The sequence below is a fragment of the Kryptolebias marmoratus genome, linkage group LG3 (assembly GCF_001649575.2).
Source record: "Kryptolebias marmoratus isolate JLee-2015 linkage group LG3, ASM164957v2, whole genome shotgun sequence".
Classification (NCBI taxonomy): Eukaryota; Metazoa; Chordata; class Actinopteri; order Cyprinodontiformes; family Rivulidae; genus Kryptolebias; species Kryptolebias marmoratus.
The window spans coordinates 20,093,211-20,110,252 of record NC_051432.1 but is presented as its reverse complement, the minus strand read 5'-3'; the positions used below and the strand labels follow the sequence as shown (position 1 = coordinate 20,110,252).

General features: G+C 38.8%; 4 protein-coding genes across 4 annotated transcripts; 2 read left to right on the top strand and 2 right to left on the bottom strand.

Annotated features, from left to right (window-relative positions):
* Positions 1-182: 182 nt before the first annotated feature.
* ccdc130 (coiled-coil domain containing 130) lies at positions 183-4,458 on the bottom strand. The gene is made up of 10 exons (XM_017407034.3): positions 4,336-4,458; positions 3,825-3,877; positions 3,464-3,517; positions 3,298-3,380; positions 2,974-3,029; positions 2,836-2,896; positions 2,537-2,679; positions 2,147-2,319; positions 1,521-1,659; positions 183-1,266 (listed from the first exon to the last, which is right to left on the bottom strand). Exons 2-10 carry the CDS (start codon positions 3,825-3,827, stop codon positions 758-760), a joined length of 1,221 nt encoding a protein of 406 aa, XP_017262523.1. The 5' UTR covers positions 3,828-3,877; positions 4,336-4,458; the 3' UTR covers positions 183-757.
* A 27-nt stretch (positions 4,459-4,485) lies between these two features.
* Positions 4,486-5,973, top strand: gtf3aa (general transcription factor IIIAa). Its single transcript, XM_017407049.3, has one exon. The coding sequence runs from the start codon at positions 4,518-4,520 to the stop codon at positions 5,598-5,600; it is 1,083 nt and encodes a 360-aa protein (XP_017262538.1). The 5' UTR covers positions 4,486-4,517; the 3' UTR covers positions 5,601-5,973.
* Positions 5,974-11,169: 5,196 nt separating this feature from the next.
* Positions 11,170-12,857, top strand: LOC119616868 (persephin). The gene is made up of 2 exons (XM_037974574.1): positions 11,170-11,326; positions 11,430-12,857. The coding sequence occupies exons 1-2, from the start codon at positions 11,191-11,193 to the stop codon at positions 11,888-11,890; spliced, it is 597 nt and encodes a 198-aa protein (XP_037830502.1). The 5' UTR covers positions 11,170-11,190; the 3' UTR covers positions 11,891-12,857.
* A 143-nt stretch (positions 12,858-13,000) lies between these two features.
* wdr83 (WD repeat domain containing 83) lies at positions 13,001-16,991 on the bottom strand. Its single transcript, XM_017419860.3, has 10 exons — positions 16,814-16,991; positions 16,536-16,646; positions 15,686-15,806; positions 15,257-15,362; positions 15,052-15,100; positions 14,661-14,787; positions 14,382-14,449; positions 14,162-14,270; positions 13,659-13,773; positions 13,001-13,498 (listed from the first exon to the last, which is right to left on the bottom strand). The coding sequence occupies exons 2-10, from the start codon at positions 16,636-16,638 to the stop codon at positions 13,346-13,348; spliced, it is 951 nt and encodes a 316-aa protein (XP_017275349.1). The 5' UTR covers positions 16,639-16,646; positions 16,814-16,991; the 3' UTR covers positions 13,001-13,345.
* Positions 16,992-17,042: the final 51 nt, after the last annotated feature.

Genomic DNA, 17,042 nt, shown 5'->3' with positions numbered 1-17,042 from the left:
TACTCCTAATTACCTCTACTGTGTATGTGAATTATCTTTAGAAGCTTAAAAGAATATTTCAAAAAAATCTACTTATTAAAACAGAAAAAAATACTTAATATAGCAAATTTCACAAACACACTGAAATACCTTTTCTAGTTTTTTTTATAAAGTGAAATAAAACAATACTTACATAATAGTGCCGCTGTATATTCCTCTTTATTTCCACTTCAGTACATCAGTGATTTTCAGATGTTTGATATGAACTGAGCAGCAATGTGCTTCTCTTTTACATGCTTTAATTTTAGTCCTATCAATCATACATCTGGACAATGCATGCTTTCATTGTTCTTATTAGTACACAAAGACTTATAACACCATGTGTTTAACCCATAGCTGAACTATTTTTTAACAATCAGATCTCTAAAACTAATGTATATTATGTGAGAGATTTCTGCTGTGGATAGGTATGATCCATAAAATAAATGAAAAAAAAAAGGTTCAGTACTTGGCACAGAAATTTACTTTTATATTTCAAAAGGTTTTATCATCAGATCTTAGTTTCCATTTAGGATAAACAAAAATAAAAGATCAAAATAAATTATTTAAGCAACAGTGATAACACTGATCTGAAACCAAGGAAAATTTGATGCGCTGCTCAAAGTTTTAGTTTAGAAGAGGGTGTCGTGAATATTATTTATTAGCATGCTGAAAGTAGCCCATAACACGTCCTCCTCTGGAAATAGAAACTGTCCCATTTAGAGTTTTTAATTTAGCGTCACTGTGTAGAGTCTGAATCTGAGTCACTGTAATCGGCCACCAAAGACGTGACTCCTCCAGAACTTGTTCCGTTTTTGTTCCCCTTCATACAGTCCGTTGCACTTGACAGTTTTTTGTGAACTTCCTGTGTGGTTCTGGAATGCACCTTAATCAAACCACTGCCAGATTTCTCTTCTTCTTCCCCTTCATGTGCCGATCCTGTACATGGGGCTTCGTCTTTCTGCGTCCCTTTCACCATTTCTTCATCACACGCACCGTCTTCTGGTTGAGAGTCTCTGCGGGTCACGGTCGCGCAGGGTTCATTTTTATTTCCAGATTCACCTGTGCGTCTGCGGATTAAGGGGCTGTGTGAGGAGCCCAGGGCTTTGGCCACAGCTGCTTCTTTCCCCTGCAGGCTGAGTTTGTGGAGCAGACTGCCAGCAGCACCCCCTGCTGGTGACGAGGTGAAATTAAACCAAGAACGGGAGGCAATCTCTTTCCGCTTGCTGTGCTGTTTGTCCTCATACGCTGAATAAAAAAAATAAAAATGAGGAAGTCAGCACTACAATTTAAGTTACGCTCCGTTTATAGACACATGGAACAAAAGTGCTTAAACGTTGCTGAGAAAACTGTAAAGTAGCCTGAGATAACCCATGAGCTGCTCAGGCTTGGCTCAAGTGCTCCTTTTATCTAAGTAAAATGTAAAAGCTATCTTTAAGACGAACATATTGAATAAATCATGCCATAGTAAAGTCTGTGCGTGAAAACATTACAATGCTTACAGTCAGGTGTCTGGTAAGTTAGCAGTGCTGCCAGTTTTTTGTCCTCTTCTTTCTCAGGCAGCAGTGGTATAGATAGGTTTGTCCGTATCTTTACAGCGTTGTCTTTCTCCTCCTGCTCAGCCAGAATTTTCTTTTCTGTCTGGAATGTAAGTAAAAGCAGAAATATCAGCTTAAATCTAATCTGCAAACAAATTAGAAGCTTTGAAAGTTACTGCACTCAGAAGGACACTTTTTATCCTGGTAAAAAATGTAGTTTTAAGGTCATTATGATTCATTTTCTGTGGCAACTGTTCTGTACTGCTGGAGTTGTTCTAATACTAGAATTTCCAATTCAATACCAATACCCAGGAAAATGTTTTTATTATTGTTGACAACATGAAGCGCAAAATAAGAAACAGAGAGTCAAAATAAAAACAACACCAGACCTCTCTTCTGAGCAAGCTTTTGGAGCACCACTTACATGGATAACGTTGCAACAATGTGACAATTTTTGGTGTTTTAAAGAATAAAACATGAATTTTAGTACAAACTTAGTAATTACAAAAAACACACACAGACTAATTGTTACCAAACTGGGTCTACTGAGAAGCATTTATACAGTTGTTAACAATAGGTCAATATCTTACTCTGAACTTCCTGCGGAGGGCACTGTTGAGCTGAAAGTCATTCTTCCAGCCTGCCTGGTAGTCCTGGATCTCAGAGAGAGATGGCAGAGCTTTCGCAAGCTTCTCTTTGTCTTTCCCACCGTGGTCCAGTTTGTACATGGCATCAGTCTCCAGTTTCTCCTTCTCCGTTCGTTCTGTTCCAAGATGAAGCAAAGTTGAACTGATTAGAAAGGTAAATGGTCCACACCTATATAGCACCTTTTTAACCTCATTCAGGTTCTGCAAAGTGTTTTGTAATGTTTCTTGCTCAGGAACCAAGAAATGTTTGTTTCCCCCCCCCCCCCAAGTTGTTTTTAAAACAACAAAAATCCTCCCAATCAAATTCTGACTAGAAAAGATAAAACATTTTACCTGTTGTGAGGATCTGCTCATTCTCAGCCATGTCCCAACGTTCCTCCTTCCTACGGGCTCCACTGACTATAACGTAGTCACAAGTCGCTGGATCCGTCTGCATCTCGATGTAGTTGACACACAGGTGGCATTTCATCCTAAACCTGGTTGGAGGGTCAAAAACATTTCAAAATTTCACAGTTTTTTTCAAGAGTTTCATAAACAAATTATTGTGTTAAAACTATACTGTAGTTTCCCCATAGATTTCAGAATAATCAATGTTTCAAGAATAACCCTATTCCTGGTTGCTGTTTGGTTACCTGTAGATTGGCGTGCTGTAGTAGTTCCCCACTTTCTTCTTCTCAGCATTGTAACGAACCCCTGCAACAAACAGACCACTCGTGTTATGCAAATGAAAAGATACTGAGACTAAAAATATATATTTTTAATTGACTTACCCATGCCGATGTGATTTTTGCAGCCATCACACCAAATGTTGTATGGCATTTCAAACCTTAACAAACAGAACAAATACACAGTTAATACAAACACTTTGGCTGAATATCATCTGGTAAACATTAGCACAAATAAAAATCCTATAAATAAGCATTATTTTCTTTTCTAGGCATTATGTGTCAGTACAAAGATGATGTTTAGAAATTATACAGAAACTAAACATAACGTGAAAGGACTCACAACAATATACGCAGGACTACAGGAAAAGGAAGTGCCATCTTTATTCCCCTTCCCAATCATTAATTTATCTGTACCCCAGTACTTACCTGATGATGAGGATGCCCTGGGACAGTTTCCTGGCCCTCTCCCGCAGAGCGTGAGTTTTATGGTAGCCATTGAGGGAGCCATGCTAAAGACAGAATGGTAAAAAGTATTATTTTGCAGCAATGCACAAAAACTGGACTTATAATTTGTCTTTGTCATCACATATACCTTGGCTGGGTCAAAATCAGGGGGGTAGTATTTGTTTGTTCCTTTTCTTTCACCCTGTCAAGAAAACACAGACAGAAAATGGAGCACATATTACATTTTCAAACACACACAGCATATAAAAATTAAAAGATCATCTAATCATCACAGCATCATACCAAGTGAGTTTCAAAATATCATTAATATTCTTTCAATCAAAAAGAAGTAGAAAATTATGATTTATGACTCAACAGCATGTTCAGGATCTATTTTCTTTCATAAAATACTGATGCATTTGGGTGTCCTTTTTTTTAGATGTACATCTATAAATATTATTCCTATTATAAGAATTAAAAGTCAGTTAAAAAACATGCTCACTGCTTACCATAGTGACGAATGAAGCTCAGCTTGTAATGGAAATACCCTTTTTTCCTTTTTCTAAGAGAAAAAAGGGGGAAATGTTATTACCACCTTTGCAACAGTTGTATTAAAATAAATGCAGGCAACGCTACGAGTTTATTTGGTTTCTAGTGTTATTTGTGCGCGGAATAAAAACAAAATGTCCAAATAATAACAGAAAAAAATCATTACAAATCAACTTGCTTTACGACATTCAGAAATGAACGTAGCTTTCAGATTTAAATAAGGTTTCAGAGTACGCATTATCTTTAAATTTATTTTGTCTTTAACATTAAAAAAACAACCCAAAATTAAGCTGAAATGGGCAAGTTAGCTAACGTTAGCCACGGCTAACTAGCTCAATAGTGTGAGTGTCTGTGTGCGCAAACATGAAAGCTATTTATATAAATAGTAATCACTAAAAAAACAAATTATTACTTAATTCAAGTTGTGATGGGTCAGGTTTATTTTGCGTGCCAATGAGAAAGTATACTTACAAATAGTCTTTTGAGCTGCACTGCTAAAAGGAAAACAAACGGCGTGTCGCCGAATAATGACGTTGTTTCCAGGCTTCTTCGGACGTGACGTCACTCTGAAGCGGATGGAGGAAGTACCGGCTCTTGAAGACTGAACACGTGTTACGGACGACGCTACGGTTGGCTTTGACTTCGCCTCAGGAATGGAAGCCAAACGGGAGCCGCTCAGACGGTATTTCTGCTCGTTTTCCGGCTGCTCGGCCGTTTATAACAAACAGTGGAAGCTGGACGCTCATCTGTGTAAACACACCGGAGTGAAGCCGTTCTCCTGTGAGCGCGACGGCTGCGGGAAGTCCTTCTGCAGCCCGTATCACCTGGCGCGGCACGAACTCAGCCACACCGGGGTGAAGCCTTTTCCCTGCACCGTGGATGGCTGCTCGGAGGCCTTCACCACCAACGCTAACCTGAGCAGACACACCAGCCGCATCCACAGCCAGGGCTGCAAGAAGTACGTCTGCAAATACGACGGCTGCGGACTTGAGTTCAGGAAAAACAAGCAGCTGAAGTCCCACATGTGTGAGCAGCACGCGCAGCTGCCTCCTTACCAGTGCACTTATGAAGGCTGCCACATGCGATTCGCCTTCCCCAGTAAACTGAAGAGACACGAGAAGGTGCACAAGGGATACCCCTGCCAGGAGGAGGGTTGCACCTTCACAGGGAGGACCTGGACAGAGTTACTGAAGCACAGGAAGGAGCTCCACAGGCAAGTTGTCAAGTGTGATCAGTGCAACAAGGATTTCAGAGACTCCTGGTTCTTGCAGCAGCACCAGCAGGTCCACTCCGAGATGAGAGTGGTCTTCAAGTGTCCCAGGGATGGCTGTGACAAGTCGTACACCACCGTCTTCAACCTGCAGAGTCACGTCCGCTCCTTCCACGAGGACTTGCGCCAGTTTGTCTGCACCCACGATGGCTGTGGGAAGGCATTTGCTATGAAATGCAGCCTCCAGAGGCACAGCGTCGTCCACGACCCAGACAGAAAGAAGCTGAAGAGGCCCGCCTTAAAAAGATCGCTTGCTTCTCGCTTAAGCGGCTACAGTGAAACAAAGAAAATGGTCTACAAGAAGAACTGGAAGCCAGATTCCCAGCCAGCGATCTCCCAAGAGAAACCAGACCAGCCTGATCCTGTTGAGTTGGTGTCCCTCCTGCAGGACACGTCTTTGTTGTGCAGTCCTGCTGTGAACGCACATGAACTCACTAATGCTCTAACTGCGCCTTTAACAGTGTAAAGCTGAAGTTAAGTCATGATTGCAAGTAAAAGCACTGAAGTTCATGTGTTCAGTATTATTTCTTATACTGAAGGGAGTTTTTTATTACCTGTATTTACAGTCCTTGTTAAAGTGGATTCAGAAAAAAAAGAGATGATGTATTTGTATATGGAGAAAATGTGTTGCTGACAACAAGTTTTCTGGAGCCAATGACTGCATTGTTTTTGTTTTGTTCTCTCTTTGCCTTTTGCTGTTACAGAAGGCTGGACTTTATCTCAGCTCCCACTGGGGGAAAATGATGGACACCCAGAACGTGTTTGTCACTGTAAAATCTGAAATGAAAAAAGTAAAATGGTTTGCCATAAAAACAGCAATAAATAGATTCTGGCTTGCAGTTTTTTCTATTCTCTTAATTTAACAAACTGGTATATTGTCTTGGAGAAATTTTTTTATTTTTTTTTTTATTGGAGCATTATTTCAAATATATTTAAAGAATAACAGTGTCCAGAACAGAACTTGTCACATTAAAAAAAAAGATTTTTATTTAAACTTTTAATAAAGTTTCTCAGATATCTGAAAACTTGATAAAATACATATGATTTTTTTCCACCTAAAATCAACAATATTCATGCAACAGCCAAGTCTGACACCTTTGAGTTTCACTCAGAAACTGTAGTTGGTCGACACCTCTTTATCTACGTACATTGTACAAAAATGACTCCAAATACCTGGTTTACATGAGCATAAACTGCACAGTAGGGGCTGAAAGTTCTGTATGCATGCAGACCTGCACACAACAATGGTGTGAAATTATTATTTTGTTAAGAATCAAATAACTAATTACAGCTAAAATGAATATTTGGATATACACCAGCAGCAAGATAAGTTCGATACTCTTTTAATTTAATTTAAAAGAAATAACCAACCGGGGGGGGGGGGACATCTGAGGTGATTTTTTTTAATTTAGTCAGGGAAATGTCTCATTTTGTTTGCATGGCTTAAAACATCTACTGCAGTCAATATACTAGTTGTTTTTTTGTTTAATTTTGAAAACTTTCAAAAACAAACTTCTTTCTGCCTTACAGTCTTATGTCCCGTTGATCATAAATTTGATTTATGGATCAGCTTCAATATCAACAGTGGCCTTTTTTTTTGTAGTTTTTTTAGCTGTTGTGGTTTCTTTTTGTGATGTTTATTTGTTTTCGAATTTTCGGTCTGCATTTTGATTTTAGTTTTTGACTGTAAACAGAGGCTTTAAAGAGATTTATTTAAAGCGGGACTGGGGAAAGTATTTGAGTTGTCAGGCCTTACGGGCAACAGGATTTAATTACAGTGAATCAGAGGATTCCTGAGGAAAGCCAAAGGTAACTGATGTGGAAAATGTGGTCACCTAAGGAACCTTGTTTTATTACTATCTAAAGTGCTCAATCTTCTAATGCCATAACAGCTCAGATTAATGCTACATTATGAGTTTTTAAACTTTAGCTCAGACATTTATTTTTATTTTGTCACTGCATATTCCTAACTGCAGAACTTGTAGCATTATGGTCCTTACCTTAACACTGATTGTGTAAGATGTGTGTGTAATGGACTTATTGAAAAGGGACACATTAAAAGAAGAATTGGTAATATAATACATTCTTGAACTACAATAAATATTTAGTGGGTATTTTTGCTAAAAATCTGCTCTTTTGAGAAGCTGTTAGCCTCCATCAGAAGTCTTTCTTGACGTTCCAAACAGTGAATGCATTGAATTTTATTCACATTCGTCTGATCAATTTTCTCTACTTTTTAAGTTTATCAGTCATAATTGACACATCTAATGTTTGCTCCATAACTTGATTGTAGTCTGCAACTGATGTCTCATTCTTCGAACAAAGTAGCATCTCCATCCAGAGCATAGGTGTGTTTGTCAGATCATCTGTTCTTCGGAGAAGCTGGGGGTGGAGGGGAACCTGCGCTTCGTGACAAAACGATCGAGCATCTCAGCTCAGAGCAACTGATTTACAGCATAAATAGGAATCACTCCGTGCAAGTTTGAGATTCCAAGGTTAAGTCCTCGCTGAATATTTCCACTTACTGGAAGGCTATTCCCTACATTCTTGCCACTTGGTTCAGACGAGCCCTATATGGGCTGACTGTCCGACCAGCTTAGCCAAGAATGCTCAGTTCCTCCTTCAGTTCGTATTTATAGAATTTCACTTTGACATTTCCTGTAAATATTCACTGCTTTTTACAAATTCCTGCATGGCTGCCGGACTGATGACACCAGAATGCATCATGTGGAGCTCATTCACCTTATGGATGTTTCTGCAGAAACAGTGATTGCTCACAGAAATACTGCAATTAGAAGTATGTAGCAATTGTGGTAGTATTGCCTGTTCATGGGTATTTTTCAAAGGGTGTGCAATACTTTTCACCTTTATTCTTGAAACCATCAATCTCTAATGGAATGCACCTTTTTCTCTTCAGGTTGATTTTTACCTGCACTTTTCAGGTTTTCTTTTAACTCAAATCACATTTAACGCAGTCTGGGGGTCATAACTTGGCAGGCTGGCTAAGCTGAAACACAAACTGACAGCAGTGCATTCTCAAATAGCCACAACTGCACACCTTTTTTTTTCTTAAACAGGGAAGTTGATTTGGGGAAAAAATGAAAACCCACAACTGTTTCTTAAATGTGCATTTTGTTGTAGTTACAGTAAGACTGTGCAAATGTACACTATTAATTAACGATGAGGAAAAAAATAAGCGGTCTAAAGTTCATATTTTATTGTTCAATTCAGGACAGCAGCACTTACAGTTGAGCAAAGTAGAGGATGTATTGGGTGGGTATTTCCAAAAACAGACTCTCAGAATGTTCTGCACCATTCTATAAATTTATTTTTATTGTCTATCCTATTTCATGACACATTAAATGTGCTATGCATCCAGAGATGTTGAGGTGAGTGACAGGGAGAACAACAACAAAAAAAGAACAGTTAAAAACCGAACAGTGGAGACATTTATGTGAAAACAGAAACCCACATAGACCAGAAGGCAAAATAACTGCATTGGTCCTTTAGAAAAATCAGAAGATTTAAAACATTTAGGACGTATAGCAGCGTTACTAAACTATGAGTACAAGAAGTTGATAATAGAAGGAAGAGGTCTTCAACTAAAATAAATTTTTCAGGTTGGTGAAGTGGTAATGTCGCCAACCTCTGGAGTAGAAGATCAGTGCTTTGAGTTCCAGTCATAACATTCTCGGTATATAATGAGTGAGAAACACAAATTAAATCGTTCCTTCTTGGACATCAACCAGATTAACCTACATCAGATGTTTTCCTGATGGAAGAGTATCCTATATCATAATCCACACCTTATGAGAATGAGTACCAAGACCTGAGCAACTGAACACAAGGCCAGCTAACCTGAGACTGAAGATGTTGACAACACTTATGGTTTAGGCTTTTCCAAGGCTAAGTGACAGAGCACCTCCCGCACCATCAGAGAAACCAATACGCTGTTACACACAAAAACAGTGATCTGAGGAATGTTTGGCTATGAGATGAAGACCACAACGAGCATTGTCTCCCATGAAGGAGGAGGCCAGAAGCCTGTCCTGGCAACACAGCGAAAAATGAACTTGATGTCAGAGCAACAGAAAGGTGCAGTGAATAAAGTTCTTCCAAGCAAACCCTGCAGACTGCACCAAGACACCCACATAATTGTGTGTTTCTGTTAGCGAAATATCTGAAACCACTGGATGGATTTTAATAAAACTCACAGAAAGCAATCACCTACAATAGATTAACTTTTGGAGTCAGTCTGATTCAAGATGGCCACCTTAACAAATGCAAAAGTGGCTTTAACTCAATATATTTTACAGATAATGTGCTAAAATCTGGTGAGGTAATGTCCGAGACATTCCCATTACGTACTTCGTGCACTACCAGATTGTGCAACATCATTGTTTAAAACCTTGGCATGCAAGGTGGCAAGCAATATGCATTCCTTCAAGGGTTGCTACTTTTAAATTTATTGGGTTTTTTTTTACAGTAGTTCTGTAAATCCAGATGATACACGTTCAAATGCTGATTTTCTAGATTTGTTTCAGACAGTAAGATCAGATCTAGCTGGAATGACCAAAGCATAAAGTCAACACTTTTCCATTTCTCTCACTCTTACAGAAAGTGATGCTACATTCCTCCCATTCCTGTCTGACGATGATGAATTCCAGACTAGTTCCGCAGACCATAATCCAGAATGACTGCTTTATGTCCACTGTATTTCTCCCATCACCTTCTTTGGTTTCCCCCAGTCTTTTCATCTTTCATTCTTCCTAAATCTCTCTGTCTACCTGAGCGATGGAAGGAATGTGTCAGGCCCTTTGCTTCTTTATGTGCTTGCTTACAGTGGAAGCTGAAACTTTCTATGACTAGGGTTTTGATCGTCTGAGTTAATCATGGTTCTGTGTACGCTGCACAGATTGTGCACTTCAAAAGGATTACACATATACAGACCAACAGGTCAACAAGATATAAGCTACATTTAGTACTAATCTTTAAATTTCGCAGCCATTTTATGCAAGTTTTTTTTACTCTGTATTAATTTCCTGTGATAAATACCAATATAATTGTTTGAAAAATGTAAATGACACCCAATACAAAAACAATGAAATAAGAAGCAATATAACTCGAACAATATTAACTATATTTAAAACCTGTACAGCTTACACTGTATACATTTGAAGTGAAAAGTGTTATGGATAACTGCTCCAAGATGACAGATTTTAAAATACCGCATTTCACTATTTTTTTTTTACTTTTTGTTTGACTAAGTCTAAATGAAACTTCCAGAAGTAGTGTATATATATATATATATATATATATATATATATATATATATGCCTAAACTCTATTTATTGTCTATGTGGGCCCTATAATTGTTGCATAATGCATATTTTACATAGTCTACATGCCGGCCACAGACTGAAAAACTCAATTTATGGGCCAGTTTAAGGCAAGTCACCCATTGTGGAATGGGTTGTTTTAGTCATAAACTCTTTCTTTTTAAGCGTTGACCTTTAATGTAACATGTAGAATGGTATTAATGACAAAAAACAATGTAACAAGGGACCTGTGTTAATGCCACAATAACTAGCATTTTACCACACTGCTTTTAAGATTAGCATTATGAATCGTTTTCATAGTTGTGTGTTATTTCCGTTCTGCTCGTGAGCGTACGCGTCTGTCTGCCTGTCAGGCTGATTCATGTGTCAGACACGCTCACTGTCCACACTTCAGCAGCTCTTAAGAACTCCAGACCTTTGGGAAAACCATACTGTGAGGGGCCAGCTTCTTTTGGAAAACATCTGTGTGAAACTCTACAATGAAGCAGTGATTTACATCAATTAGATAATCCCAACAGGACACATTCTGGGTCAAGCGCTCGCCTGCCCTCCTCCGCTCGCTGTCAGCCTCAGGTGAGTGGGATAGTCAGTTGGCAAGCAAAGGGTAGTGTCTGTCTCCCCCCTCACCCCCCTCTTCATCTCAGAGGGCTATATATTGGAGGTTGTAACTCGTCTGCATCTTAAGCATCACTCGCACCTGCAGACACTCAGACGTACATGCACAAACGTGTCTGGTTGATTTTGCAGGACAGCTCAAAGAGCAGACTCTCAGCCATGAGGTCCCTGTTGAAGGTTGCTGTGATTCTTTTCTGCATCCAGAAGGGAGAAGGCCACTGGCTAAGATCACTGATTAGTAAGTGACAGCTTAAGTGAGGGGGTCACGACCTGCTGCTTCCAGAACGATGTAAATATATCTGTAATTTGACTTATGACATGTGTAACTTTCTCTTTTCCAGGTCAGAAACAGGAAACCTCCTCGTCTCCAGATGAGGACAAAGGAAGCAGATATTTAGCTGAAGAAGAAGACGACCAAACCGAAGCCTCAGGAGTTGGGACGTCTTCTGCTCCCATCATTCAAATCCCAGTCCGGACTCGACGCTCATCTCCTGACTCTCACTGTGGCCTGCGTTCCATGCTGCTGCAGGTTCGGGACCTGGGCTTGGGCTACGACTCGGATGAAACGGTCTTATTTAAGTACTGCAGCGGGACGTGCCCTCATGCTCGCTCCAACCATGACCTGTCGCTCACCAATCTGCGGCTCAGCGGGTTGCTCCCCCACCCAGCGCCCGGACAGCTGTGGCACAATGCGCCCTGCTGCCGGCCCACGCACCACGAGGACATGGCCTTCCTCGATAATTCCCACCGCTGGCACAAAGTGGAGAAGCTCTCAGCAGCAGGCTGTGGCTGCGTGGGCTGAACGTGGATGGATAAAAGCCAGGAGGTGAAGGAGCACAGGTGTAAAATATTATGGTGAAGCCAAACTTATAAAAAGGGCATGTCTGTCGAATTCACTAATGCCAAACTGAAAAAGAACAGAAGCTATTTCCTCTGCCATGTTTGGGTAAAAACTTCACCAACGCTGTTTGTCTTAAAACAGGTAAATGATATTAAAAAGAGCTTTTGGTGTTTGCTTAAAACATTTACAGTGGGAATAGATTTGAGCTTTTTTAAACACTTTTTCCCACAAAGAAAAGCTCTTAACAGTTGACTTTGCTTTGTTCTAAAGTTTGATGTCCTAACAAAGCATCTCAAAGAGGAATTTAAGAAGAAATTTGAACAAATGATGTATTTATTTAAAAACTTTATTGTAATTTTTGTGATATCGATAGATACATCGTTTTGGTTTGTCAAGCGCTGATGAACGAAGGTCTTCACAACCGAGACATTTAATGATGCAGCCATTCCAGAAATGTATTTATGTATGACAAGTTATTTATTTATTTAATATTTCATTTTGTTTGTCTCGCTGATTAACTTATTTTGCAATGTGCATTTTTCTATGTTCATTCCAAGTACGGATCATGATGAGAGTAAACTTGTAAAAATACTGAACATTTTAATTGGGGTATTATTAAAGGACAAATACAAAATATATGATGTGGTTTTAATGGCAGTCTTGTTTATTGTTTGCATCAAAATGTATAAAGGTTTTCACATACACACTTTTTAAATTTTAGTAAATAAAATGCGGGTTAATAAATTGATTTTAAATTCAAATCCATATCATGAACTCTGAACCTGTGTTGACTAAAGCACTTTTTTCTTCTCTTTTTATTAATTATATTAATGGGTGTATTAAGAATTAGCTTTTGTCTCTAAAGAACTAAATCTTTGTAAAATGAACAACCATAAAGGCCTACTGACATACGTCTCAAAACGTAGCTGTAATTAAGACAACTTTTTAACAAATAATTTTGGCCGCTGACAGTCAAATACACAAGCCGAGCCTTTCATACCTTTTGATTCAGTACTTTGTTTTGTTAATATTACATTTCTGACTGATCCAAAACAAGCAAGGAAACACTGATCGGTATGGGATTGTGTGTATTTTTTCTTGCCCAAATAAAAAAGAAAAATCACAAAGAAGTTCAGGCTCGTGACCTTTTTATGAAAACCACACGTTATCTAACATGCCATGTTTAGCAGGATTGAGAGTCTGCTGGAAATGCTTGAACTTTGTTTTTTTTCCTGCTGACTCCAGAAGCAAACCTTCAGTAATCCCGTCACATGTACAGACCCTGAACCTGAATACAGCAGTAGGATCATGTCAAGCTAACATGAAACACATCAGTTTGATCAAGTAGGAAATATCCTACTTGCCTAACAGAAATTAAAGTCCTCTCAAAATTCAAGTCTCATTTCACTGTCACTATTAGGTCATAGCATCATCCTTTTCCTCCTCGGGCTCTGTCCCCCACACCTGAACTCGTCCCTCCATGGCTGTGAGGAGGCAGGTCTCTGTGGGGTGGAAGGACAATGACTGGACAACTCCTTTCCCCACTGGTAGCTTTAGGGACAAAGACCCCTGGAAGAAAGAGAGACAATAACAAGCTAGTCTAAAAACTCAGATTTTGAAATAAAGTGCTATTAGGAATCAAATCTTATGCCGTGTTGTGTCATAAAATTTAAACAAAAAGACTTATGCACCAGAAGAGTTTTCTATTCAAGACAAAATGCAGATTTACCTCCACAAGGTCCCAGCAATACACATGTCCATCTTCTGAGCAGCTCAAGACGTGTGTGTCTTTACTGGACAGGCAGCAGTCAAGTTTGTAGCCCTTCATTTTGTGTCCTGTATACCTACATAAGCATATAAAAAAACTATAAAGACACTTGTCAATTAAATAACACCACATTTTCCCAAATTTGTCAGAAGGCTTTAAAGGTGAGTTGCCTGCTGTGGTCACGCTACTGTAAAATGCTTTGAATTGTAACTTTCCAAAGGTATGTCTGCATGTGCAAATACTTATACACACCACTTGTGTACACGGGAAAGTTCTGTAGATTACAGCTGACCAAACTAAAGAGAATAAACGCTTTATGGTGTGTGAAGCTATCAGTAAAGTAGTGCTCATACAAGTCAGTTTTATATTTTATATTAAGAGGAAAAATTGCCTGGCAAAACAAAGGTTTTTTGCATTTGTTGCCTGTAATGTGAGGAGGTAATGAAAACTGAACTAGCACTCACTCTCCCAGCATTTCCCCGGTGCTCTTGTCGAAAAGTCGCACTGATGAGTCTAAACTGGAGCTCAGGGTGCACTGACCATCTTGACTAAAACACACACAGGTAATAGGACCTGGAACGCACAGACACAAACACAATTTATCAGGTCCTGCATTTCTGGTGTTACTTTTGCTGCCTCTAAAGCAAATGCAACAACAGCTATTAAAAAATAAAGATTACTAACTGCTGATGAAGTCTACATGAAGCTGTCCCATTCTCAGGTCGTAGCGCCTCACTCTGCCGTCCACTGACCTAAACACAAGATCCTTTTAAAAAACTGCCGCAACAACATATTTAACAGACAGGTGATAAATTGAATAACAAAACCTAGAGATAAATTGCATTTTTAAACTATCATGATTAAAATGAGCAGGGTACAAGTTACAGATATACTGATGATGAACACAACTCCTGCCTATGAATTATTTTTTGTCTAAAAAGGTAGAAATCATGTCCGTGTTACCCAGTAAGCAGCTCATGTTGAGCAACCTTGATGCTGCTGATGCTGTCCCGAGCCTCATCTAGAATCTGGATGGGCTCGAATTTTCTTGATCTTGTGTCCCAGCACCGCACTCTCCCGTCTATGGACCCTGGACGATGAGAGAACAAACACACAAACACATAAAACACAAAATTCATTCACATAAGAACAGAGAAAATAGCATAATAAATATAAACCTGGAAGGTTAACAGTAAAATAACTTAATATTACTGAACGTTATATCATAAGAAATAGAACATAAAGAACAATAAACTCTTGACTGAGATTAAGTAAATAAATAATACAACTAAAAATATTTTTAAAAGTAGTAGTACAAGAGTGTACTTGAGACATTTTCAATTCATTAACTCACCAGATAATATCACTGTTGCCTCCTCGTTGAACTGCACACAGTTAACTTTCTAGAAAAAGACAACATTTTGAACAAAAAAAAAAATTAATAATAGATGAAACAGATAACACACCGAGATACACAAGAACAAAGAAACTATTCATTTCCAACAAACATGTCACATCCAAGGCCTTTAAAATATTAAATACTAATACTATATACTAACCCCAGCGTGTCCTCGGAGCTTGCGTGTGACCTGACCTGTGGCAACATCCCACAGAATCACCGTCTTGTCAGAGCTGCAGGAGCAAAGCTGGCTGTTGTCATAAGAACTGTGGAAGCAGACAATGAGAAAAAAGGGCCATTAATCCACGCAAGGAGGAAAGGCCTGGATGTTGCTTCAGTTTATGCAGATATGTTCCAAGATAAATAAATAATAAATAAAGCATGTAGTTCAAAAGGATGCTGTTAGCAGTAACTTTTAGTGGAAGCCTGGCAAACAGTTTTATCTTAAATTAAGTCACCAACCAAATTCATCTCCCCTGAGATACAAATCAAGTACAGGAAATGAGTGGATGAATTCAGCTTTCTCCATCATGTGTAGGCAATTAGTACTTTTGAGAAACTGTGAAGTGAATTGTGGCGGTTTTCTTACCCATCAGCATCCAGAACCTCGTAACCATGGCCGCTGTACGTCTTCAGGAAGGTCCCTCGGTTCACACTCCACAACTTTAAGGATTTGTCACTGCCGCAGGATAACACGTAGTTTCCATCAGCTGATAAAAGTATAGAGAAAAACAAGAGTGACGACTCATTGCAGGGTTCACACTGCATGCTTAGATCAAATAAGTGTATAAACATATACAATTACTGTTGATCCTTGAACTGGCTCACAACAAATTTAAATGGACTTTGGACACATTTTCAGTCATTTCAGTCCAGTTTTTCCATTTTCAAAGGAATGTTTTGTGTTTGTTTGTTTTAGGAGGGGAAAAGGGATGATGGTGAAGCCTCTTCTGGTTGATCTATGACTTATTTTAACATTTTTTAAAAAGCACTTAACTAAAGGCCAATCTGGTGTTGAACAACATAGCCAAGATTTAATTTTAAATATCTTTCGACACTACTGAAGTGGGATGCATCTCCCAGGGTTGGGTGTAGCCTTTTATTATGTTTTTTTTTATGCTTATTGCTTAAAAATGTGACTTTAAGATACTAACTATTTGCTGTTCAGGTTTTTAGGCCTCTCACTTTTTTATCTCTCTGAAAATGGCCTGGTACAATGGATGGAGTGAAAATAATAATAATAATAAAAACAGACAACAATTAAAGAAATAAAAACTTCCTAAACATCAGAGGGCTTAAAAACAATAACTGGTCAAAATCATTTTCATAAATTAAATGAATTTAAGGAAAATGTTTACAAGTCTGGCACCTTAGAAGCAAAATGTATATGAAAATAAACATGTTTTTCTCATGTTCTTTAGTTTTGGGGTGAGTTTTACCATTAAAGCGAACAGCCCTGACAGCCCCTTGCTTGCAGTCAATGGTCCTGAGGAGATGCTGAGGCAGCTGTGGAGCCTGAGGTTTGGGTTGAGGAAACGCCATCACGTTACCTGTGTACAGAAACAAGACATCATAATCATTCACAGACATCAAACTCCATCTGATCTGATCCGCGTTAACTTTCCTTTTCAGCAGATAGGTTTCTCAACTTGTGCAAATTACAACGTTTGAAAACTTTTTGAAAGAAAAAAAAATGCTAGGAAATTAGTTTACATACTTTAACCTATTTATTGGAGAAACATTTCCAGGACGGATATGTTGATATTTGTTGTGCAGCTAGAACTACATTAACACAATAATTTAATTCACGTATTTTAAACTATCAGTTTCCTCTTTATTTTCGTTTGCTAAATGATAGCACGCTAAAGGCTAGCACTGGCACGCAATGCATGCTGGGATCAAATGTTCCTGTCAAAATAAAAGTTCAACAGCGGTTTTCTTCATAG